General features: G+C 42.0%; 1 protein-coding gene across 2 annotated transcripts in view; it reads right to left on the reverse strand.

Annotated features, from left to right (window-relative positions):
- The window catches only part of LOC135221687 (26S proteasome non-ATPase regulatory subunit 14), a 78,844-nt gene that overhangs the window by 20,524 nt on the left and 33,050 nt on the right, over positions 1–25,270 (reverse strand). For both annotated transcript variants that reach the window (XM_064259419.1, XM_064259418.1), the window contains 2 exons: positions 23,478–23,590; positions 8,949–9,013 (listed from right to left, as the gene is read on the reverse strand). In XM_064259419.1, coding sequence (XP_064115489.1) covers positions 8,949–9,013; positions 23,478–23,590 — 178 coding nt within the window. The remainder of the gene's footprint in view (positions 1–8,948; positions 9,014–23,477; positions 23,591–25,270) is intronic.

The raw sequence follows: 25,270 nt of genomic DNA on the forward strand, positions 1-25,270 counted from the left end.
TTTGTCCACCATTCTACAGTGTTCTTTATGCCTGCTTGCTTTTTCTTGTGTTGGATGTGGGTTCATTGATTTGTGCAATCTGTCTCATTCTCTTATTTAATTTTTCATTTCTCTGTTGAACCACTTAGGCTGAGGGTTGCCATTAGTCAGTATTTGCTTTAATGGTATACATCGAGGGCATTTTTCTGTGCATTCCTCTAGAAAGGCTTCCCAGTATTTATCTATGCCTGTGTTCTTGTCGTACTCTAGATTTTTAAGATATTCATTTACCGTCTGTCGATGGTAGTCTAATCTCATTAATATCTTCTTTTTATGTTAAATATTAATTTAAAATGTTATAATTTTATGGTTGCCTCGATTTGCACCTATTGAAAGGTCAGACACTAGGTTATCTGGGTCTGCTGCATTTACACCTAGTTTGGCGTCATCTGCAAATTTGGCTATCCTGCGAGACTCCAACTTAGACACGGCTTGGTGCACCAGTCTGTCTTTGGTGTCAGCCTGGCGCCGGTCTATCACATTCTCAAGCTCTGTCCGAGGAAACAAATATTGGGACTCTAACAGATCTCCGTTCCTCAATGCCAGCGAGAACTCTGTGTCGACCGATCTCTCCATCCTAGACAAAGCCTAGTCTCTTCTAATCAGGAGGAGGTTAGCCCATAAATTAGCACTAAGGTGAGCCAAATATGAAAACACCTTGCCCCGGACTGCAACAGACTGGCAAGCGAGGATGCACTCACCAACCCTTCCGGGGACCTGTCGGAAGCTATCTTGGCAATAACCACAGACCAGAAGTCCAGCTAAGAAACCGTCTGCAACATGGGGGCCACTGTAGATTCCAATGCTGAGGCATCTTGCAGAGACGAGGACAGAGCCACCGACCTCACAAGCTCCAAAGTCAATCCCGGCTTCAGGCGAATGACGTCAGGGTTAAGATGGCGTGACAACAAAAAAGCAGAGCTCGTAGCATAGTACTTCCTATGTCTCATGAGAGGCGGTAGTAGTAGCTTGGTATAGCCCCTAGAGCGAAGCGAACCGTCCCGGTCCGAAACAGAGGTGTTAACCTTCTGCAAGACCAACTGAACGTGCCCTGACAAAGGAAGCTGAAGAGATGATTTGGGGTCCTGAGTAGCTCCCACTAAGGTTTCCAAGCAAGGAGTGTAAGACGGCCTGAGCCTGAGTCCTACTTTCCAAATTGTTAAACCCACGAATGAGATCAACAACTTCCGAAAAGGAAGAAAAAAACTCTTGCGTGTCTCCCTCCTCCTGCTCCAGCAACGGAGACCGACGACGAGAAGGATGTGCAGGCTCCTCTAAGGCACCTTCCCCACTAAAATTAACGGAAGAGTTAGCAGCCAAACAGCCCGAAACCCCAACCAACCTGTCTGGGCTGGGTCCATGCGTCGGCTTTCAAGACGAACTAGGAACATCACTTACCCCAACACATGACTCATTAACATGTCTGTGAATGGTCATGGTCATTGCAGATGTACGAACATGAGATGGGGGGAATCCCGAACACTCGAGATCAAAGGAGAATCCCCCAGAGTCGAACTCTTGGAATCACCAGTGAGAGAGGCAGGCAAACACTCCTGCTGCACCAACTCTGCGCTCACTACCTTCGACCTCTTGACAGGCGCCTTGAGATCCTTACGGCGACAAATAAGCCTTGGAGAAGAAGGAGCACCTATATCATGTGCAGGGCGGGGGGGGTGGGAGGGTGGGGGGGTTCGGCACGCCTGTGATTCGAAGCAGAGGACGAAGCATCCCCTGCAGATTGCACAATGGAAGGAACACTAACACTGCCTGAAACACCAACACTCTCGGGAACACGTCCGCATTTTTCCTCCCTCGTAGGCAAAGAAAGGGCAAAGTCCTTAGCCTTCCAAAGCTTGATACGCCGATGGGGCGTAGAAGGGGAAGAGGGAGAGGAAGACAGCACTGGTTTCTTATGCAAACTCTTCTCAGGAGGCGGGGACAAAGCAACACATTTCCTACCAGTCTTCCCAACCGATAAGGCAGCCAACTTGACATCCAAAACAGCCCAACCTCTGCAGCACTGCCTGGCATATAGTAACGTCAAACTAATGCGCCAGAGAAGGCTCCAATGACTAGGAAGGGAAATGAAGCACACTGGGTGGCAGGGATGATGTCACAGCCGAGTGAGTGACATCACAAGTGGTGGTGACGTCACGGCTTCCCCTTGATGCAAGGGGGAATCAGACGCCACTGGCGGAGGAATACACAAAGACAGATCCCGTGACGTCATCAACGGGACTGACGCCACGGCGTCTCTCCGACTCGAAGAAGCGGCAGCAGTCACTGGCAGAGCATTACAAGATGGCCGACCTCAGCTACCCACGAAGACTAGGCTGGGAGGAGGGGGAATGGCCTGGCCAGTCCAGGGAGGGGGGTTGCGAGCCTCCACAAAATGTGCTAGCAACCCCTCCAAGGACAGGGGACCCCTTAGTCCGAGCATCTTCCAAATCGCCGCCATTTTTAACGCCTCCGACTCTGGAAGAAAAGAGATTGATGAAAAAGCCTCCCCCTTCTTGGGAATCAAATTAACTTCCAAGGAAGAAGGGGCTACATTACAAACATCAGCCTGGTGGCCTCCGGATACCTCCAGCAATGAATTAATGGAAGAAAAGGAAGGAGATACAGGAACAACGCTACTATGGGGGTTGACTACTGCAGGAGACAAAGAATCAGGAAGAAGCAAAAAACCCTCCCAAGTACGAAGAGACGAAACCCCCCATGTTCTCTCTTGCCATAAAACGACTTCCACTACTCTTTAGGCCATGCCCAGCCTTCCATGGAAGGATTCGTTATAGTGCAAAAATTAGAACGACAACTACTGCACGTGATGTGGGGGTCAGTCGCCGCCAAAGCCAAAAAACGAGAACACGGAAAACCTGGAACTCAGGGGCACATATGTTGACGAGGCCGAGAAGGAGCAGAAGCAGCCATAATATCAGCCAAACACACAACACACACTCAACACAAGCGAAACTGGCAATGAACTGGGAAAAGGACAAGAGAGGTTAACAAGACTCTCGCCCAGGCGGTCAAAGAAAGACTGGCGTAGCGACGTGGTCCTTGACCACTCCTCACCCGAGCTACACATGCATTGCCAGATATCACAAGATTCCTTGTTTTCATCTACTTTTTAACCGGATCCAGCTAAGCACTAGAAATTATTCTATTGTTAATACCGAAGGTTTGTAGCTATGAAAAATACAAATTGTCCAGGAAAATTTGTCATTTTTAGGTCTTGTCGACGGTAGTCTAATCTCATTATTATCTTCTTCTTTTTAAGCTAAATATTAATTTGATAATGTAATAATTTTATAGTTGCTTTTGCCTAGATTTGCACCTATTGAAAGGTCAGACACTAGGTTATCTTCCATTGATAGGACAATTTTCCTCTAGTAGGTTTGTCAACCCATTGGTGGAAGAATTCATTTTTTACAAAATCGAAGTCTTCTTTCCTTCTTGTGGTATTTGCCTCTTGTATCCTTGTTTCTGTGATACCTATATGTCCATTTCTTCACTTGCTACCATTGCTTTGAAGAGATCTACTTTATTCCGAATAGATTGTTCATCAAACTGCGCCACTCAGAGAGACTTTTCTACCTTCACTTTTGTCCTCAGTGGCTTTATTAGATGCCCTTACTGTCACTATTTCTAGCATGTCTATTACTAACCAGATTCTGGGAGCTTTCTGGCTTCTTCCCTTGAATGTTCAGTTCACTGAGGTGTTTCAAGAGGTTTTTGTTCTGAAGGTTTCCTATTAATTTTGCTCCTTCCAAATTCAAGTGAGTTCCATCTCTTTTATATAGTTTCCTATTCCTAATAAATATATCCTAAAAGTTCACAAAACTAAAACCTTCTTCTTGGCATATTAGCTCTAGTCTGTCATGCTAAGGGAGTATGGCTTACAATGGTTCTGGGCAGAAGTCCTACAAGAATGCTGTTATCATTTTTCTCTGTCTGGCCAGTTCTTCCTTCTTTTAGAAACAAGACATTTCTTCTTCCCTGCACTATGATTGCACTTTTTCTATTTTTTACCTTGATTTTCTTCACTCCTTCAGCTATATCCTTTGCTCCTGCACCTGGGTAAGAATTATCTTTTCTTTACTTCTATTTTTGGCCACAATATCTGATCTTTTACTAACAAGCCTCCAATTAACCCTTAAATGTCGACTAGACGTATTATACGTTGACTAAAATTGTCTGTCGAGTGCTAAGTGACGTACAGTATGTCAAGTACAAAAAGTTTTTTTAAACCTTAAACACCGAAGCGGTATTTAAAGCGTTCATTTTTGGCTCCTTTTTTTGTCATTGCCTGAAGTTTAGTATGCAACCATCAGAAATGAAAAAAAAATATCATCATATATAAATATTGGGATATATGACAGCGCAAAAAAAAATTTCATATATAATTGTATGCAAATCGTGCTGTGAGCAAAACGGTTAAAGATAACGAGTTAATTTTCTTTCGTTTTATTGTACACTAAATTGCGATCCTTTTGGTATATAACAAAATGTAAAACAATCAAGGCAACACAGAGAAAATATTATCACAAAATGATGCATGAATTCGTAACACGCAGACAAAAAAAAAAGATGTTTTTAAAAATTCACCATAAATCGAAATAGTGCGCTAAAGACTTCCCGTTTGTTGCAAAATGAAGGTAATAATTGAATATTACTAGACTGTTAGTGCTTTAGCTTACAATTGCAGTTTTCGACCATTTCGGTCGAGTAAAGTTGACTGAAGGTCGAATTTTTCCTATTTATCATTATTCATATGCAAATATTTCAAAACTGATAAAGCTACAACCATGGGTTGTTTTTTGTTGTATTCTACATGAATTGCACACATTTTCATATATAAAGCTTTATGTAATGGCTAATTTAAAATGGTGCAAACATTACGACAATCGGACGAAAAAATTTATGATTTTTTCCGAAGAGTTACCGCGCGGACGTAAGGAAAAAGTTTATGTCATAAATTCACCATAAATCGAAATATTGTGTTAGAGACTTCCAATTTGTTGCAAAATAAAGGTAAATGATTGAATATTACTAGAATGTAATAGTTTTAGCTTACAATTGCGTTTTCTGACCATTTTGGTCGAGTCAAAGTTGACCAAAGGTTGAAATTTTGGCACTTATCGTTATTTATATGAAAATATTTCAAAAGTGATAAAAGCTACAACCATGGGTTGTTTATTGTTGTATTCTACATGAAATTGCACACATTTTCATATATAAAACTTTATGTAATGGTTAATTTAAAATGGTGCAAACATTACGACAATCGGACAAAAAAATTTATGATTTTTTTCGGAAGATTTCCGCATGGACGTAAGGAAATTTTTTTTATTTTTTTCATAAATTCACCATAAATGGAAATATTGTGCTAGAGACTTCTAATTTGTTGCAAAATAAAGGTAAATGATTGAATATTACTAGAATGTAAGATTTTTAGCTTACAATGGCATTTTTTGACCATTTCGGTAGAGTCAAAGTTGACCAAAGGTTGAAATTTTGCACTTATCGTTACTTATATGAAAATATTTCAAAACTGATAAAAGCTGCAACCATGAGTTGTTTTTCTATGTATTCTACATGAAATTGCGCACATTTTCATATAAAATACTTCATGTAACGGCTAATATAAAATGGTGCAAAAATTATGTCAGTGACAAAATAATTTCTGAGATGTGTCGCTGATGCTTTTTGGTGCGAGAAGAAAGAAATTAGCGCTTGCGTGCCTGGGTAACGATTGTAAACAAAACAACGCCTTGATCCGTGAGCTCCCAGCATCCCCCAAGGCGCTCGATTCAAAAGTTTTCGCCTAGTATGCCTATAACTATTTTTCCGCAAATTAAAAAAAAAAATTTTATATCGACACATATACGTCCAATCGGCACCCAACTGACAATTTATATTGACGTTTAATAAGTCCAATCGGCGTTAATGGGTTAAATATCCACAGAAAAATAGTTATAGGTCTAGTTTGCAAAAAAATTTAAATCACACGCCTTGAGGGATTGCTGGGAGTTCACGGATTACGCTGTTGTTTTGTTTACACATTTATATATGAAAATATGCACAATTTCATGTAGAATACAACAAAAAACAACCCATGGTTGTAGCTTTAAATGTTTTGACTCAACCGAAATGGTTGAAAAAAGCCATTGTAAGCTAATACTCTTACATTCTAGTAATATTCAATCATTTACCTTTATTTTGCAACAAATTGGAAGTCTCTAGCACAATACTTTGATTTATGGTGAATTTTTGAAAAAAAACTTTCATTATGTCCGCGTGGTAACTCGGCCGAAAATCTCAGAAATTCTTTAGTCACTCTGTCGTAATTTTTGCACCATTTTATATTAGACATTACATGAAGTTTTAGATGAAAATGTGCGCAATTTCATGTAAAATACAACAAAAAAACAACCCAAGGTTGTAGCTTTTATCAGTTTTGAAATATTTTCATATAAATCACAATAAGTGCCAAAATTCCAACCTTCGGTCAACTTTGACTAGACCGAAATGGTCGAAAAATGCAATTGTAAGCTAAAACTCTTACATTCTAGTAACATTCAATCATTCACCTTCATTTTGCAACAAATTGGAAGTCTCTAGCACAATATTTCGATTTATGTTCAATTTTTGAAAAAACTTTTTCCTTACCTCTGCGCGCGATAACTTGGCCGAAAATCTCAGATTTCTTTAGTCAATCTCAGATTTCTTTAGTCACCTTGTCGCTATTTTTGCACCGTTTTCTATTAGGCATTACATAAAGTGTTATATATGAAAATGTGCACAATTTCATGTAGAATACAACAGAAAATATCTCATGGTTGTAGCTTTTATCAGTTTTGAAATATTTTCATATAAATCACAATGTAACAAAATTTAGAACTATGGTCAACTTTGACTCAACCAAAATGATCGAAAAATGCAATTGTAAGCTAAAACTCTTGCATTCTAGTACATTCAATCATTTAACTTCATTTTGCAACAAATTGGAAATCTCTAGCACAATATTTTGATTTATGGTGAATTAAAAAAAAAAACTTTTTCCTTACATCCGGGCAGTAAATCTGTCAAAAATCTCAGAAATTCTTTTGTTACTTTGTCGTAATTTTTGCACCATTTTATATTAGCAATTACATAAAGTTTTATATATGAAAATGTGCGCAATTTTATATAAAATACAACAAAAAATAACTCATGGTTGTAGCTTCTATCAGTTTTGAAATATTTTCATATAAATCAAGATAGAAAAAATTTGACCTTCGGTGAACTTTAACTAAACCAAAATGATCAAAAACTGTAATTGTTAGCTAAAAACTTACAGTCTAGTAATATTCAATCAATTACATTCATTTTGCAACAAACGGTAAGTCTCTAGCACACTATTTCAATTTATGGTGAATTTTTGAAAAAAACTTGTTTTTACATCCATGCGTTACGAATTCATGCATCATTTTGTTATAATATTTTCTCTGTGTTGCTTTGACTGTTTTACAATTTGCTATATAGCGAAATCATCGCAATTTAGTGTACAATACAATGAAAAAAAAATTAACTTATTAGCTTCAACCGTTTTGCTCACGGCACGATTTGCATACAATTATATATGAATTTTTTTTCGCGGTCATATATTCCAATATTTATATATGATATTTTTTCTCATTTCTGATGGTTTCATACTAAACTTAAGGCAATGGAGAGAGAGAGAGAGAAAAAAAAAAAGCGCGTGCGCCCCAAAAATGAACACTTAAATCTTAAAAACAAAGCGTGCTGTAATTTTTAAAAAACCTTTTTTCCGCTTCCGCACTAACTCCCGAACGCCACCGGTATATGACAAGACACTGATAGATAGACGCTCTGCGTTTAAGGGTTAAGATTTTTTCATCTTCTGTTTCCGTGAGCACAGCAAATCTATTTGTTGTGTTGATTCCTAGCCTAATGGATTTACTTTTAGAGCAAAACTATTTACCGGTGGTTATTGATGCATATCTGAATCAACATATTACGTAATTAAAAAATATGAAAAATCTCATCCTGAAAGATTTCTGCTTGAAGGTTAAGAAATATGCATTCTGGCAGTTGTTTACACCACAGGAATCCAGTTAATATAACCATAAAATAATGAATAAAACCACCGCAACCACTTGATATTGATATCAGGAACAGCAGCAACAGAATGAGGTTGTCTGCTAAGTTGTTCCTACTGTTCTCATTAGTGGGCAGGACCGGTCACCTACGCTAAACAATCAAAATGCTACCCGTGAATTTTGAAGTTTGTCTGCATGGGGCTAGAAGTAACTCCAGACCCTGTGTGATTAGGAGCAGAAACCATGTCTCTGCCCAGCTGAAGACTGGAAAGATGCAGGATCAGATGTGAAGGAGCAGAGCTCACTTTTTGGTTGGCCTGCAGTTAGGTTATTAAGTGCTACAAGTACCATGAAATAACAAAAGCCCTGAAGACCCTTCAAACCTCACAGAGGAATGAGTGTGGCAGGTGTAAGGCAGAATGAAAGGAATCATGACAGACCATCTACTCCTGGAAATGAACTAAAAAAGATAAAAGGATTAGAGAAAACTTAGGTAATACCCGATTGCTGAGAAGAGGTATGATCTTCCTATCGAGACAGAGCTTCCCCAACCAGAGATGTCTTGGACTACTGTAGAAGACAAAGTGACAGGTTACCCACTAACTTACCATCAATTAGCCACACCATACCAAAATTTAAAGACCATTTACACCTTACCCTAGTAAAACATACTCCTATATAAAAGGCAGTGGTTTGTATTTTCATAAGAACAAGATGATTTGTAACATGGAACCCAATAAAGAATAAATAAGTGCAAATATAAGAATATAAACATAACATTAATTACAAGTACTATAGACTCACCTTTCATTCATTCTGTATTTAATTGGGATAGAATAATAGTGACGATTCAACCCATGAATCAATGCCTGCAAAAAAAAAAAAAAATGTTATATTTTTCATAGCTAACAAACCTTCAGTCTTAACAATAGGATAAATCCCCTGGTGCCGGCTGGAAACCGGTTAAAAACAATCAAAGATTGCAAAAGCAAGGAATCTGTGGCATCTGGCATCCAATGCATAGTTGAGGTGGAAGCAAGTCAAGAGGGTGCACTTGAATCCAGTGATGCATCAGTCTTACTTCCAACCCAGGATGAAGTGTAAGAGGTGAGGCTAGGAGTGGGCAGTCAATGTTAAGACCTCAGGTTTGTTAGGTATGAAAAATACAAATTAATTAAACATTTGTCATTTGTTCATATATGGAACAAATCTTCGGTCTTAACAATAGGATAAACTCATAATTGGAGGGAGGTACAAGAATCTTGAAACACCTAGAGGTTCGGCATACCCAATCATTCTTGGAAATGAAAGATGAGTAGATTCATTGTGCTCATTGAAGTCCAAAAGAACTATGTCTGTTTAGGCAACAAAACCATGTTTGCCCCAAGAAACAGGTTTGTCACCACTCCTAACACCCCTTGCTGGAGAGAGGAGTTCAAGCTACTGAGAAGTAGATTTGCATGTTGCATGGAACATGAAAAGTGCTGTAACAGTATGGTTACAATGCTCACCTGCATCAAGCAAGTTCCAGCGTAATGTATGTCTATTCTTCAAATTGCCTTTAAAAAGGGAAAGTAAAGAGGCCAGTCAACTCCCTCATTCCCTACTCCACACAATCATCTTAGGCAAAATACAAACTGTCCTGTCAAGGGCACTGGATGAGTCACACTTGTTGAACAGCCACCACTGGACCCAAGGGGAGAGAGAGAGAGAAAGAGGGAAAAAAAAAAGTCCAACACTTCATGCTGTAAAAAGTGAAAGTGGTTTGAGGCAGTCATGAACCAGCATTAAAATACTATGAACAGATAAGTACTTTAAAATGCCAGGGAGGAACGTACTCCTCTGGCGTCATGTGCTTCTGTATGCATCCAATCAGTGGGAGATCTTGATGATGAGGAGTTGGCTTGTCTAAACACCCTGTGTAGAAAACCAGACATAAAGAGACATAGTGATTGATTGGTGGCACCTCTAAACAAGAAACTGGCAAAGAAGGTTGTGCTAGGAGGAAATCTCTCTCGTCTACTCAGCCTGGGGTTAAGGAGCTACTAGGGTTAACCTAAGACTATGGAGCTTGACAAAGGGGGCTCCCCATAATTCACCCATCTAAACTTGTTCTTGTACATGTAAGCTTCCTCCAAAGGTTGGGGTGCTCATCTCGAAGAGCTCCTGGTCTTGGGGGGCATGGAGTGTATAGGACAACCAAATTCACATCAGCGCATTGGAGTTGAGTGGAACTTCTTGGGACTTTAAAAGATTTGAAGAAGGGAGGTGGTCACTTCATTGTTCAACCTCCCAGTGTTCCCAGAAGGCAGAAGGGAGTCCTCTGCTCCAGAGAACAATTCTGGGACCATGAATAGATCTCTATCTTCCTGTCGAAGAGAAGAGGTCTAACAATGGTTAAGGCAGATTCGACTAGCTGGGCTAGGCCAGGCTGAGAACTCCAACCACTTGCTAGGGTAAGAACTAAACCACTTAGGAACCACTTGCTAGGCTGAGAAACTCAACCACTTAGGCTATGCTAAGTTAGAAAGGGCATTAATTCCCCAACCTTCCTTTGCCTTGAAGCCTTCTTGGTCTAAACTTAAGTACTTAAGCAGTTGAGTAGGTCTGAATCCCAAGAATCAGAGTCAAATCAATATTCTTGTAGAACAATTCAAATATAAATAAATTATGAAATGAGAATTCTTCCAACCTGAGAAGGGTTGAAGTCTCGGGTGAACACAAAGAATTTCAATTCCCACAATGAAGGCCATATGGGCTTGACTGAATGAATCCATTGACTTGCTGTGGAGGACGTAACAGTTGGAGATAAATCGAAGACAGAACATCTGCCTGAAGCTACTAAGGGAACTCCTGACAGTCTTATGCTATGGCTAAAAGGCAATGCACAGATGTGCTGAATTACCATTGGATAGGTCATCATCTCTTCCACCAAAAGGACTATGCTCCTGAACCATGGAATAAGATCTTGAATTCATCTTTGACAAGGGAGAACCAAGCATGCAGCTTTGTGATGGATCACATACATGGTTGTGAAATGAAACATTTACATGGATGTGCAATGAATCATGTATACAGTCAAGTGACAAAACACATGGGCGATCATGCTAGGAAATACATACATGGTCGTGTGATGTCGAATGATGCACGTTGAAAGTCAGGGAGATCAATCACACTCTTTGCCCAGCAGAGTTTTGACTCCTGACTCTGGAAGGTGAACATCAAAAGTAGGACCTCCATCATGTAGGCAGTCGTGTGACTTATCATGTGCACGGTCGAACAACGAACCATGTACACAGTCATGCAATGAAACACAAGGTCATGTGTTGTCGAATGATGCACGTGTGAACGTCTGGGAGATGATGATCGCACTCTGTCTAGAAGAGTCACAACCAACCCAACTATAAAATCAAAGAACTCAGACAAGCACAATCCATGAACAGGATGAAGGTTGGTTGCTCACTCTACCAAAGTGTCTGAAAAAACAAGGGAGATGATACTAGTTTAGGAAAATTCTTGAACTAATATTAGAGACTCAGTTACCTCTCCAACTCACTGAACCCAAGGAAATCGAGTACCAGGTGCTGAGATCTGTAGGATCTTGAAGAGAAGCTTAACCGGAAGAAACCCAGCTTGTTGATGGGTGGTGAGCACTGAAGATGAAGACAAAGATGGCGTAAAGGTCTTCCTTGTCTCCTACAGCAACCAGAAGGCCTCTCCAGTACATGTACAGCCAGCAACAAAACTGGTGTCACGCCGCCAAGCCTGGCTCAGAGAGCTCATGCCTGTCGTGCCCTGAAGGTGGGCCACGTTCAAACAACCAGTACATAGTTACAATGGTTTGAATGGTAGGAGGAGGGAAATTACGGTAATCTGGCAAAGAACTGCAATAATGAATGAAATTTATATAGACAAAGAGAGAGAGAGAGAGAGAGAGAGAGAGAGAGAGAGAGAGAGAGAGAGAGAGAGAGAGAGTATGAATAATGGTAATAAAAGAAATTCCTACAGTTTATGGAGAGAGAGAGAGAGGGGGGGGAGAGACAGACAGAATAGAGTACGAGGAATAGTACCAAAGGAAAGGAATACAGTTATTAATCTGGTGGATATGTTTGAGACCTTCTGCAGTAAGAAATATGTTACTGAATATTTTTTTGGAAAATAATTATTATGAAATCTTATCACATTAAATTGTTTTAACTCGTTATCATATTTTCCATATAAAATAAACCTTCAGTAATGTTTGTTGGAACTGACTATTCATATTAATGTTATTCAGATGGAAATATCCTCTCCACTATTTGAATAATGGTAAACGTTTGATATGTTATTTGAATGTGGTCAAGGATCACAAAACTGAAAATGGCTACTTACCAACTTGTGCTTGGCTGCATCTACTTTTGCTTTAGATTGACTGGACTATAATTACCTCTGTTACCAATAATATATGAATCTGGTTGCAAAGATGTCACACACCAGGTTTTGTAGCCGTGGATTGCATGAGTCATCAAAGCATCAATTTTACAGGGGCATTATTTTATTAATTAGTCTATGCTAATCTAGTACTACAGGATTTGTATTTATGGCATAACTTTGAGTGTGATGGGCCACTTGGCTCCACCCCTCGTAACCATCTAGGCTACTTATGTGAAATGAAATGCAGTGTGTGTGTGCATTGGCGCATTAATATAATGATGGTGGAGTATAATGGATGTAGGTGTTGCAAAAGCGTATACTATTAGCATATTATTTATTATCTTAAATTATTGGGTGACTGTCTTTAGACCTGGTTTTCCCATGAGGTAAGATGCTACACTCAGATATTGACAATCTGTATAATGCCAGTGGTCTTGACAGTCATGTGTTTGCAGCCTTTAGGGTACAGACAATCCCCGGTTATCAGTGGACTCAGTCATCAGAGATCCAGTTTTATGGGGCTTGTCTAGCACGATAAAATCGGCGATATTTGGCATCATAAAGGGCCGAGTTCCAGTTATTGGCGCCATAAGGCACCTTATGGCGCCATACAGGTTCATATGGCGTGCCATAAGGGTTGGCGCCGATAACATGTTATCTGTGCCATATGCACTACTATTATGGCACCATAAATCATATGCACTACTATTATGGCACCATAAATCGCCAAGTTTTGATTAATAGCGGTTTCACTTATCGGCACACCCCTGGGAATGGAATCCCCACCGATAACCGGGGACTGCCTCTATGTACTCAACAGAGTTGTCATTGTTTGCTGCCACCATCCCTACAAACATTGCCATAGATGATTATATAATATATACTAGATTATAGTGCACATTATATGTTGCAACAGTTATTCCAAACATATAGATAAACACAATGACCGCAATAATGACTTACCTAAGTGTAGATAATCGTAATTACCAAATACAGTGGGCCCCCGTATTCGTGTTCTCCAGATTCGCGGACTCACACATTCACGGACTCACACATTCGCGGATTTCTCTTGGGAATGTTTCCCCGCATTATTCGCGGAAAATTCGCGCATTCGCGGTATTTTTCTATGAGAAATATCCACAAATGCCTTTGTTTTTTTTTTTTTTTTTTTTTTTTTTTTTTATCAATTTCATCATAAAATGCACTTTTTGTGATAAAACTATTAAAAAAACCAAGTATGAATATTTTTAGTGGTTTTTCTTGAGTTTTAACTAACAAAATAGGCTGTTTTTAGCGTTTTTATAGGGGTTCCAACATTCGCGGGTTCTAACTATTCACGGGGGGTGGGAGAGGGGGGGGTGTCTGGTACACATCCCCCCTGAATACGGGGGACCACTGTAACCCTCCACAAAGGCTGCAAACACACGACTGTCAAGACCACTGGCATTATACAGATCGTCCATGGCTGTGTGTATCAAGTTACCTCATGGGAAAACCAGGATTCATAATGTAAACGATAGCAACAGACATTAAGCAGATATAAAAAGATGATCTCAGTAACCTTACAACTCTATGTGCCAGTCGTCTTGGCAAGTTAGAATCACTGATATTAACTGTTATCAGTAAAGGTATTACTATCACCACCTTATAAATGTTGATATGCGAACCCCGTCAAGCCTTACATTAAGGTTACCGAATGTCACCTCTCCCCCCTCACATTTAACCCCTCCCCTGGTTATTTCCTTCTACCCTGCACCTCCTCATGTTTGGGGTTTCAAGGTCTAACAGTCATTATGAGATTGTTCTGGTGTGATTGTGATTGTAGTTCATAAGCTCGCTTATGTTCGCCCAAACGTATATCTAGTCCCCGTCCACTTTCACCAAAATATTTACTATTACAATCCATGCACGGTAGTTCGTAAACGCCTGGGACTATGGGATTTTTATCATTGTTATTGTTTCTTACGAGGGAACGTCTTATTGTATTTTCGTAAGAAACAATAACAATGATAAAAATCCCATAGTCCCAGGCGTTTACGAACTACCGTGTATGGATTGTAATAGTAAATATTTTGGTGAAAGTGGACGGGGACTAGATATACGTTTGGGCGAACATAAGAGTGCTTATGAACTACAATCACAAAACAGCGCAATAGTAGCACATGCATTCAGGAATGATCATAACCCAACTGGAACGAGGCTAAAATTATCTTTAAAAGTAACAATGTAAATGTCAGACGACTAGTCGAGGGAGCTGCTATAAGTTTGGGAGAATCATTCAAAGGAAAAAAGTCTCTTGTCAACGAAGACCCATTTGTTAATTTTTATATTACTAGTATGTTTTTAAAAGATTTTAACTGTAGGACAGGGTCTGTTTTTCCCTCTCCTGATGCTGCCTCTGCCGTGCCTCTTCCAGTCCAGGTAACCGCTGCCCTGGGGGAGTCTGATAACGCCCTTGGATGAAGGATTTCATGTATGTTGCAACAACCTGTACAAAGATCCAACAGGATTGCAGCCAGAAGGATTGATAGGGGAGAGGGTATCACCTAGTTGTTGTTAACTACCCTCTTTCTTCACCCAGCCCATTAACGAGCTAACGACCGTTGTCAACGATCTTCAACGTCTCTTGTTTTTTAAATTTACCTCTGTACTTGTCGTAACTTATTGTTCATTTGGACTGAAGATGAACCCAGGGAAGGGTTCGAAAGCTTTCTGTAAAGTCTTCAAAATTATACACGGACTTTTTACACTTTGTATTATTGTGGACCCTTTAGAACATAAAAAGGAGTACCAAGCCAAACATCATCAGGTGACGAAACATCAGAGGGAGATGAGGAACCACAGAAACAGACACAGCCACATTGGAAAAGTCATAAGTAAGATTGGTAACCCTGCATGACAACATAGTCTCACAGGCCAGCATGAAGAAGGAGCACTGAGGCTAGAAAGGAATGCACTGTCAACAAGACTGGGTTCCAAACCCTCTTCACAGCACCAACAAGCATACAAAAATTAATAAAGTTGCAACTCTGGCAAAGGGAAGCGAAGCAGAGGGGCTCTCAAGATCTGAGCGGAATGCTGCCACTGCCTAACTTCAAGGCAAGAAGTAGGGCCAACAACTGTAGCACCTGAAAAGAAACAAGTAATATGCCTTCCCCCCTCAGGAAAAGAAGATATATTCTATCCTGAGAGAGGAAAAATGATATTGTTATGATACAATAAAGTTTCATACATACTTACCTGGCAGATATATACTTAGCTATAGACTCCGTCGTCCCTGACAAAAATTCAAATTTCGCGGCACTCGCTACAGGTAGGTCAGGTGATCTACCGCCCTGCCCTGGGTGGCAGGACTAGGAACCATTCCCGTTTTCTATCAGATTTTCTCTCTTCCACCTGTCTCCTGCAGGGAGGCTGGGTGGGCCATTAATCGTATATATCTGCCAGGTAAATATGTATGAAACTTTATTGTATCATAACAATATCATTTTCATACATTCAACTTCCCTGTCAGATATATACTTAGCTGATTGGCACCCTTTGGTGGAGGGTAAGAGACAGCTACCTACTGAAATAGACAGGTAAACAACATATGTTGTAGGTATTTATAGACCTTGGTTCCTACCTGATTAGGCGGAAGACTTCGTGGCTACTGCCTAGGAGTCTGCTTCACCTCAAGAGCCTTAGCGAGATATTGATCTGTGGCCAAGAGTTCTTGTGGGTTTGTCGATGGGGTCTTATCCACTTACTCGGCAGAGCCTAACTGGCATTTGTCAATGGGTGCTAATCTACTAACATGACAACACGCCTTATTTAAGGAGCACACAACCGATCCCGATCACCCGATCCTAACACCTGTGTTAGTACTAAGATTGTCAGAGAGTTATCCCCCAAACTCCTCACAAACAACCAATAACTCGAATCACACAGTAAAGACGCACACATTAAAGTACAAAAAAAAAAAAAAAAAAAAAAAAATTGTACCCCTCTATTAGTCAGATACAACCCGAGTTCCTTACTGAGCAAAAGTGACGGCCGCCTGTGCGACATCTAACACTCTTTCCAGCAGGAAGTCAAGAATATATCCAACAAGAGGGTTACGCACGTATAATTAAATTAAGGATCGGTGCTTGCTCCAATACCCAGGACCGTATCCACTGACACAAACGGACCTAGAGAGAAGCATTTCTCGTAAGTTACCCGAACGTCTTTCAAGTAATGAGATGCAAAAACTGAATTGCATCTCCAATATGTCGCTTCCAAGATATCCTTTAGAGACATATTTCTTTGGAATGCAAGTGACGTTGCGACTGCTCTAACTTCGTGAGCTTCGTAAGTTACCCGAACGTCTTTCAAGTAATGAGATGCAAAAACTGAATTGCATCTCCAATATGTCGCTTCCAAGATATCCTTTAGAGACATATTTCTTTGGAATGCAAGTGACGTTGCGACTGCTCTAACTTCGTGAGCTTTTACTCTCAAAAGTTTAAAGGAGTCATCTGAGCAGCAGTTATTATGAGCCTCTGTTATAACGCTTCTAACAAAGAAGCCAAGGCATTTTTAGACATAGGGCTTTTCGGGTCTTTTACAGAGCACCATAGACCTTGTTGAGAACCCCCCATCTGCTTCTTTCTATCTAGATAGAATTTTAGTGCTCTGACCAGACAAAGGGACCTCTCTGCCTCCCTACCTACTAGGTTAGACAGGCCTTTTACTTCGAAGCTCCTGGGCCTGGGCTTTGAAGGATTTTCGTTCTTCGCTAGAAACAGAGTCTGAAACAAACAGATGGCTGCGTCTCCTTTAAAACCCACACAAGACTCTAAGGCGTGCAGTTCACTAATTCTTTTCGCCGTAGCAAGAGACAACAGAAACAAGCACTTTCTTGTAATGTCTCGAAAGGAGGCCAGATGAGGAGGTTCAAACTTTTCCGAAGTCAGAAATCTCAGGACTACGTCCAGATTCCAGCTCTGAGCTCTTGGTTCTCTTGACTTTGAAGTCTCGAATGACCGAATTAGATCGTGCAGATCCTTATTGTCAGCCAATTCTAGGCCTCTATTCCTGAATACGGCTGAAAGCAAACTTCTGTATCCCTTTATGGTGGAAACAGAAAGGAGAGATTCCTCCTTCAGGAAAAGAAGGAAATCGGCAATTTCGGTCACAGAGGTATTGGAGGAGGACAACTTCTTCGACCTACACCAACTTCTGAACACCTCCCACTTCGATTGATATACTCGCATTGTAGAAGATCTGCGGGCTCTAGCGATTGCGCTTGCAGCCTTGCGAGAAAAGCCCCTCTCTCTGACGAGTCTTTCGATAGTTGAAAGGCAGTCAGAGCAAGAGCGGGGAGGTTTTGATGATACCTCTCGAAGTGGGGTTGTTTGAGCAGATCTGTCCTGTTTGGAAGAGATCTGGGGAAGTCCACCGTCCACTCCATTACCTCTGTGAACCAATCTCGAGCGGGCCAAAATGGGGCTATCAGTGTCATTCTTGTCCCCTTTGAGGCCACAAACTTTCTGAGCACTTCCCCCAGGATTTTGAATGGGGGAAAGGCGTATACATCTAGGCCCGACCAATCTAAGAGAAGGGCGTCTACTGCGAATGCTCTGGGGTCCTCTACCAACGAGTAAAAGATGCTTATCCTTTTGGAGAGGAACGTGGCGAACAGGTCTATTTGAGGTCTCCCCCAAAGAGACCAGAGGCTCTGACACACTTCTGAGTGGAGGGTCCATTCTGTGGGAAGGACCTGGTACCTCCTGCTCAGCCTGTCCGCTCTCACGTTCCTCTCTCCCTGGACAAATCTTGTCAGTAGAATAATGTTCCTTTGATGTGCCCATACAAGAAGGTCTTTCGTTAACTCGTAGAGGAAGAACGAGTGCGTCCCGCCTTGTTTCTGTATGTAAGCCATTGCGGTGGTGTTGTCTGAGCTTACCTGAACTATCCCGTCTCTGACTATCGACTCGAAGCCCTTGAGAGCAAGATGTATGGCTAAGAGCTCCTTAGAGTTGATGTGCCAAGACACCTGTTCTTCTGTCTAGGTGCCTGACACTTCTCTTGTTCCTAAGGTTGCTCCCCAACCTGTCTCCGAAGCGCCGGAATACAACACTTGGTTTGGGTTCCGAATCTCCAGGGACACACCTCTGTTTTCCTCTAGAGGGGGCAACCACCACTTTAAGTCATCTTTCACCTCTAGAGGAATCGGAAATGTGTCGGTGAGCTGTCCTGTCTTCCAGTTCCAAACCCTTTTTAGGAAGAATTGTACGGGACAGAGATGAAGTCTTCCTAGAGGAAAGAACTGTTCCAGCGAGGAAAGGGTCCCCAGAAGGGCTCAACCATTCCCTCCGACCTTTTGTGAGTCTCTCCTGAGAAGGAAAAACTCGAAAACCCCGAGAATCCATCCGAATCCTCAGATAAACCATGTTCTGGCTGGGGATCATCTGAGATTTCTCGAGGTTTACGAGTAATCCTAGTGACCTTATAAGGTCTAGTGTCGTTGTAAGGTCCTCCAAACCCTGTCTCTCCGATCTGGCTCTGATGAGCCAGTCGTCTAGGTAGAGGGAGATGTTTATTCCCTTTAGGTGAAGATATTTTGCCACATTCTTCATCAGGCTCGTGAAAACCTGAGGAGCTGTGGACAGGCCGAAACACAAGGCCCTGAACTGATAGATCCTTCCCTCCATCATGAAACGAAGGTACTTCTTCGACGAAGGATGAATCGGGATGTGGAAATAGGCATCCTGAAGATCGAGAGATACCATCCAGTCTCCTTGGCGTAGGGCTGAAAGGACTGATGCAGATGTTTCCATACTGAACTTCTTCTCCACATATCTGTTCACTGCACTTACATCTAGGACTGGTCTCCATCCCCCCGAAGCCTTCGCGACTAGAAAAAGGTGATTGTCAAACCCCGGGGAGTTGTGATCCAGTACTAGTTCGATTGCCCTCTTGTCCCACATTTGTTCCACCATTTGTCGAAGAGTATCCCTCAGTACAGGGTCCTTGTATCTGGCGGACAGTTCCCTCGGTGTTGACGTCAGGGGAGGACTGTCCTTGAAGGGGATGTAATATCCCTTCTTGATACCGACAGCGACCATGTGTCGGCTCCTATCCGTGCCCAGGCTTCCGCAAATCCCTGTGGCCTGGCACCTACTGGTGTTTGGAGGATCTTGATCTCATTTACCCTTTTTAAAGGGTCGGAAGGAAGCTCTTCCTTGCTTTTCTGTAGCCTTCCTTTTGGAGGGTGCTCTAGAAGGAGGGCCTCCTCGAAAGGGCTGTTGAGATGTACGAGCCCCTTTCTTTTCTTCAATGACCACAGGTCTATTCTTCTTAGAAGATTGCATGAGAAGATCCTGAGTCGCCTTCTCAGTTAGAGAATGTGATATATCCTTCACTAACTGAGAAGGGAACAAATGGTCCGATAATGGAGCGAAAAGTAAAGCGGCTCTCTGCGAGGGAGAGACGGCTTCAGTCAAAAATGAACTGAAAACCGCTCTCTTTTTTTAAAATTCCGCTCCAAAGAGAGAGGTGACTTCTCCCGAACCATCCTGAACCGCTATATCAATGCATGCCAGGATGCTAAGCAAAACTTCTGGGTTTAGGCCTTCTGCGTCATGGGTCTTTTTGGCCAAAACCCCAAGGGACCAATCCAGGAAATTGAACACTTCCAAGACATGGAAAAGCCCCTTGAGGAGGTGATCCAATTCAGAAAGGCCCCATGTTGCTCGAGCCGAGTTTAAGGCATGTCTCCTCGATGAGTCTACGAGACTCGAGAAGTCAGATTCCGCCGAAGCAGGAAGAGACAGTCCCATGTTCTCTCTTGCCCCGTACCATATGCCTCTTCTGCCCATCAGTCTGGCGGGGGGGCATACAAAACACCGTCCTCCCCAGTTCCTTCTTCGATTTTATCCAGGAACCGAGAGACTGGAGAGCCCTCTTCATTGAGATGGCCGGTCTCATTTTAAGGAAGGACGACGACTTCAGAGCTTTAGCACTCAAAAAGAGAGAGCGAGGAGGAGGAGCGGCTGGGGTCAGAGAATCTCCATATTCTTTAAGAAGGAGTGCTGTTAGAACCTTATAATTAGACAGTCCTTCTCTATTTGGAGCCTCATCTTCTGACACTTCCTCTAGCTCAAGAGGGTCAGAAGGAGACTGATCCATTTTTTCGAATGTTTCTTCCTTCGACCTCACTCTTTCTGATGGTGAAGGACTTCTAATAGGTGAGGGACTAAGAGACATCGCCTCCCTATGTCTAATAACTGGCGAATCTTGCCTAACTGGCGCCTGTCTGGCTCTTTGCGCCTGGCTGGCGCCTCGCACCTGGTTGGCGCCTCGTTCCTGGCTGGCTCCTGGCGCCTGGTTGGCGTCTGGCGCCTTGCGCCTGGTTGGCTCTTCACGCCCTGCGAAAACTTCTCTCTTGGTAGGCGAATCACTTTCGGGTGTTGCCTGGTGCCTGCCTGGCTCCTGGCTGGCGCTTCTTCTTCTCCTTCCTCTCGCCTGTCCAGTGCTTCGTTCCCAACAGAGACGGCCGCCTGTGCGACATCTCCCCTGGAGGGTTCGTTGCACCTGGCAGGAGATCGGTGTCTAGACCTCTTGATAGGCAGCTTGTTGTCCTTTCTACAAGGAGGTTCTTTGGATAGGACTCCCACCAAAGAAGCTAACTGTTCCTGTAGATTTAACAAGATCTTTTTGGTCGACGCCTCTCTTTCCTCATCATAAGGAGGAGAGGGCGATCTGGAAGGCGCCTGAGGTTCCCTTGCAGCAAAGGGAGTCGACTCTTTCCTAGCTCTCTTGATAACCGAGGGCGCTTCTTCTGAAAAGCGCTTGGGGCTAGAATCAAAAGCAGGCTCTTTCCAGTTCCTTTTCAATGGGCGAGACAGATTTGTGTCCTTCCAATCGTGCTTCGGTGAGGGAGATCCTGAAGAAAAGAAGCACTCACGCAGGACGCTTTTTCTATAGCGGTCCCTGGCAGTCTGAGGCGATACAGAGCCTGCCAAAGGGACGCCTGATCGGTGGGGAATCTCCACAACCTCCGTAAGGCTTTCGACTTTCCTTCTCCTCTGGGCCAGGGAGCTTGGAAGAGGTCTAGGCCTGGGAGCGTCGCAGAGCCGACCAGACGCCCCCTCCACTACACTGGGAACACTTACATCACTTGAAATATCACAATCACTCTGCTTACCTTCCAAAGCCGCCATTTTTTCTTGCATCCTTTGAAGGGTAGCCTTCAGGTCTGCAATTTCTGATGCAGAATCTGTCGGATTTGCAATCTGTGAATGGCCTGATACAGAGGGAGAATAATTCATATTATGAGGAGAAGAAGCTACAGAACTAGATAAAGGTTCATTAGATCTAGATCTACTTAGGCTTTTAGAAGCCGCTTTCCTCACTCTGTCTCTCTCTAACTTCTTCAAGTAAGAAGTTAGAGTCTTCCATTCTTCAGCACTCAACCTTTCACATTCCTTACAGGTGTTAGCCAAAGAACATTCAACAACTCTACAACGTCGGCATACAGTGTGAGGATCTACCGAAGCCTTCGGCATCCTCACCTTGCAGCCTTCATTCACACACACTCTCACACCAACACTCGAGTCAGACATTCTTAAGAAAAATCCAAAATCAAGTCCAAAAACAAGTCCACGATAGCGAATGCCAATACAACAATCCAAGTACATCACCAAAAGTCGGCCGAAAGAAGATCAATTGCGTTGAGAAAAGAATTCCAGTCAGGAGGTAGTAACAACAATGCTGACAACACTGGTGACAGAGAAAATCTGATAGAAAACGGGAATGGTTCCTAGTCCTGCCACCCAGGGCAGGGCGGTAGATCACCTGACCTACCTGTAGCGAGTGCCGTGAAATTTGAATTTCTGTCGGGGACGACGGAGTCTATAGCTAAGTATATATCTGACAGGGAAGTTAAATGTATGAAAACAATAATTTATCTGTAAGGGTAAAGGGAAAGGAGTGAGCCATGCAACACATGCCCCCCACCCCCCAAGACGGGAAAGAGATGAGATGGTGAATTATGACTGGTCGTGAGCAAGCCCAAGGGACAAAAGCAATCAGAGTTCTTCTGCCATCAAAATTCAAGTTGAGGAAGTGGAGGAATACTCTTATGTTAGAAAGCTGAATCCTAACATATAAACCTTGACTGCAACAAGAACCCACACCAACTGAGACATTCCAAATCACACTTATTCTGAAAGAGTAAAACATTACCATGTTCCCAGAAAATGCTTAGAAGGATATAATTGAAGAGAAGAGAAATAAAACACTGAAATGTCCTCGCACTTATGTTTCAGTAGATTTTTCAATATAACATATGCAAAATGCTAAAGAACAAAATTTAGCTGGCCTATCTCCCTGAAGAGGCAACATCTCCAAGAGAGACGGACCAGCATTATACATAAAATAGCCTATGATGAAGCAGAAGGAATAGGTGTGAAACACTGCAAATTGCATCTGTCCCAGAGGAAGCATGGACACAGGAATCCTGGAAGGCCATATAAATATGCACGGGAGTTCTGGGCTGGATAAATATGAAACACACCTCAGGCATAAAGGGGGGGGGGGGGGGGGGGGGGTGGGGGGGGGGGGGGGGGGGGGGGGCTCTTGGGGAAGGCGAGCAAAGTGGAGGGCCACTCTCCAAGGTGGTTGAAGAAAGACTGATGATTTACTGGATTCAAGTATACTCTCGACTTGCTTCCACATCAACTATGCATTGGATGCCAGATGCCACAGATTCCGTGCATTGATAATCTTTTATTGTTTTTAACCAGTTTCCAGCTGGCCCCAGAAGATTTATCCTATCATTAAAACTGAAGGCTTGTTCCAAGTATGAACAACTATTAATCAATAAAAAATCAAAAACTATGAATACAAGCCATATTGCAATTATTCAGCAGCATTCAAAACAGCATACTGTACCTGAATGGAAGGCTTTTGTAAATGACCAAGGTTTGAAGTGGTCTGTCTTGGTTCCTGGCCCAATACCATCATATTTGGATTAATGAGGCGGAAGGCATCAATAACAACCTTGCCTATAAATATAACAAACAAACAAACATAAGTACAAATTTAAATTTTTTTTTTTCAAAACAAACAAAACATACTAAGACCAGAGCACATTTACAAACCTATTTCATCAATAAATCTATTTCATGATTTTTCCATGAAACATAAATCACAAAAGATTACCAAATCAACATCATTTAACAAGACTATTAATTGGACAGCAAGACAATCTACTGAATGAGATAAAAACTGGTACAGAAGACTTCATAAATTCCAGTACACATCACAGCATGCCAAAAAAGATATGGAAACTCCACATGGTTGTTACTTAATAATGGTACTTACATTTTACATGCTTTACTGTCATGTGTTTACAAGTTTAGCAACTTTGTTTCACACGTGTTGCCGGCAGCTTCATAAGTGCTGAACACAGGGAAATTACCTGCTATTTATCACCTTTTCAAATGACCTGGTGTGTGTGGAGCTCCCCGATAACATGATGTATAATGATATTCATAAAGCCAACTGTATATGTCAACAGGTATACATAGGGAAATACTGAGTCTAGTGTGAATGTAGTTCTGATTCAGTGAAGTTATGACAAACTAGGCTTAAACATGGAATTTCTAGATGATATAGACATCCATTTGAAAATGGAATTTTAATTACAAAATTAATATTAATAATACTTACCTGTATAGTTTATCTAGCCCTAAATCCCCCAAAACCGCACCAAAATTTACCACATTGGCAACCCTGTTACCTCCTATTCTGTCCACCAGTTGGCAACACTGCCGTTGACAGTTACAAAACCTTCCCTTGAAAATCAGTTGTGATAGGCAGATCGTGGGGTAGGATGGGTGGGACTAGATAAATTATACATGTAAGTATTATTAATATTAATTTTATAATAAAAATTCCATATTAATAAACATTACCTTAATATAATTTATCTAGCCCGATTAACCACATTGAAAAGGAGGAGGGAATCTAAGTACAATTTCCCTTTCGGGCAGAATAGGACATGAAACAATCAAAGAAATATATATCATAGGCAGTTAAAAACTCAACCCAAGGTCTAAAATACTAAGAACTTAAAGTCTCCTACCATAATGGCGCCGAACTGCGGTAGTAAGGGACAAGGAGTAAGTGCATAGTCAGTCTGTCTGTACTAAAGTCAGGTGACCGACCAGGTGACCAGTCAGACAAAATGAGGACAGCAAAGCTGCACCCTGATGACTTTATCAAGCACAACAATGACACCTGCTCTCTCACGAATGTCTGGCAAACATTGGGGGTGTATCGACGCAACCCAATGTCGCCAGCAGCGATATCGGCTCATGAGCAACTCCTGACTCGAGCTTTCTGGTGCCAAGAGAAAGGAGCGCAGAGCAAAAAGGCGACTCAGTCCCAAAGAACGAGTGCCGGCAGTCCAACCTGGTCTCATGTTAAACGATCATCGGAGGGTGTATCAACGCAACCGACTTCGTCAACAAGAAACTCAGGGCTACTAAATGTCGCCTGATCTCGCACGAGTGTCTGACTCCAAGAAAAACAGGCGAGACAAAAAGTAGATGGTGAACGAGTCACCAGATGACAGCAGACGATCCATCGACATATTCCTTGTCCAGAAGGACAATGGAAGAAGCATGAGTCATCACGACAAGCGAACCAGTGGCTAGTCCTAGGTCGGAATCAACTTTGGG

This window comes from Macrobrachium nipponense, chromosome 3 (genome assembly GCF_015104395.2).
Source record: "Macrobrachium nipponense isolate FS-2020 chromosome 3, ASM1510439v2, whole genome shotgun sequence".
In the NCBI taxonomy this organism is placed as follows: Eukaryota; Metazoa; Arthropoda; class Malacostraca; order Decapoda; family Palaemonidae; genus Macrobrachium; species Macrobrachium nipponense.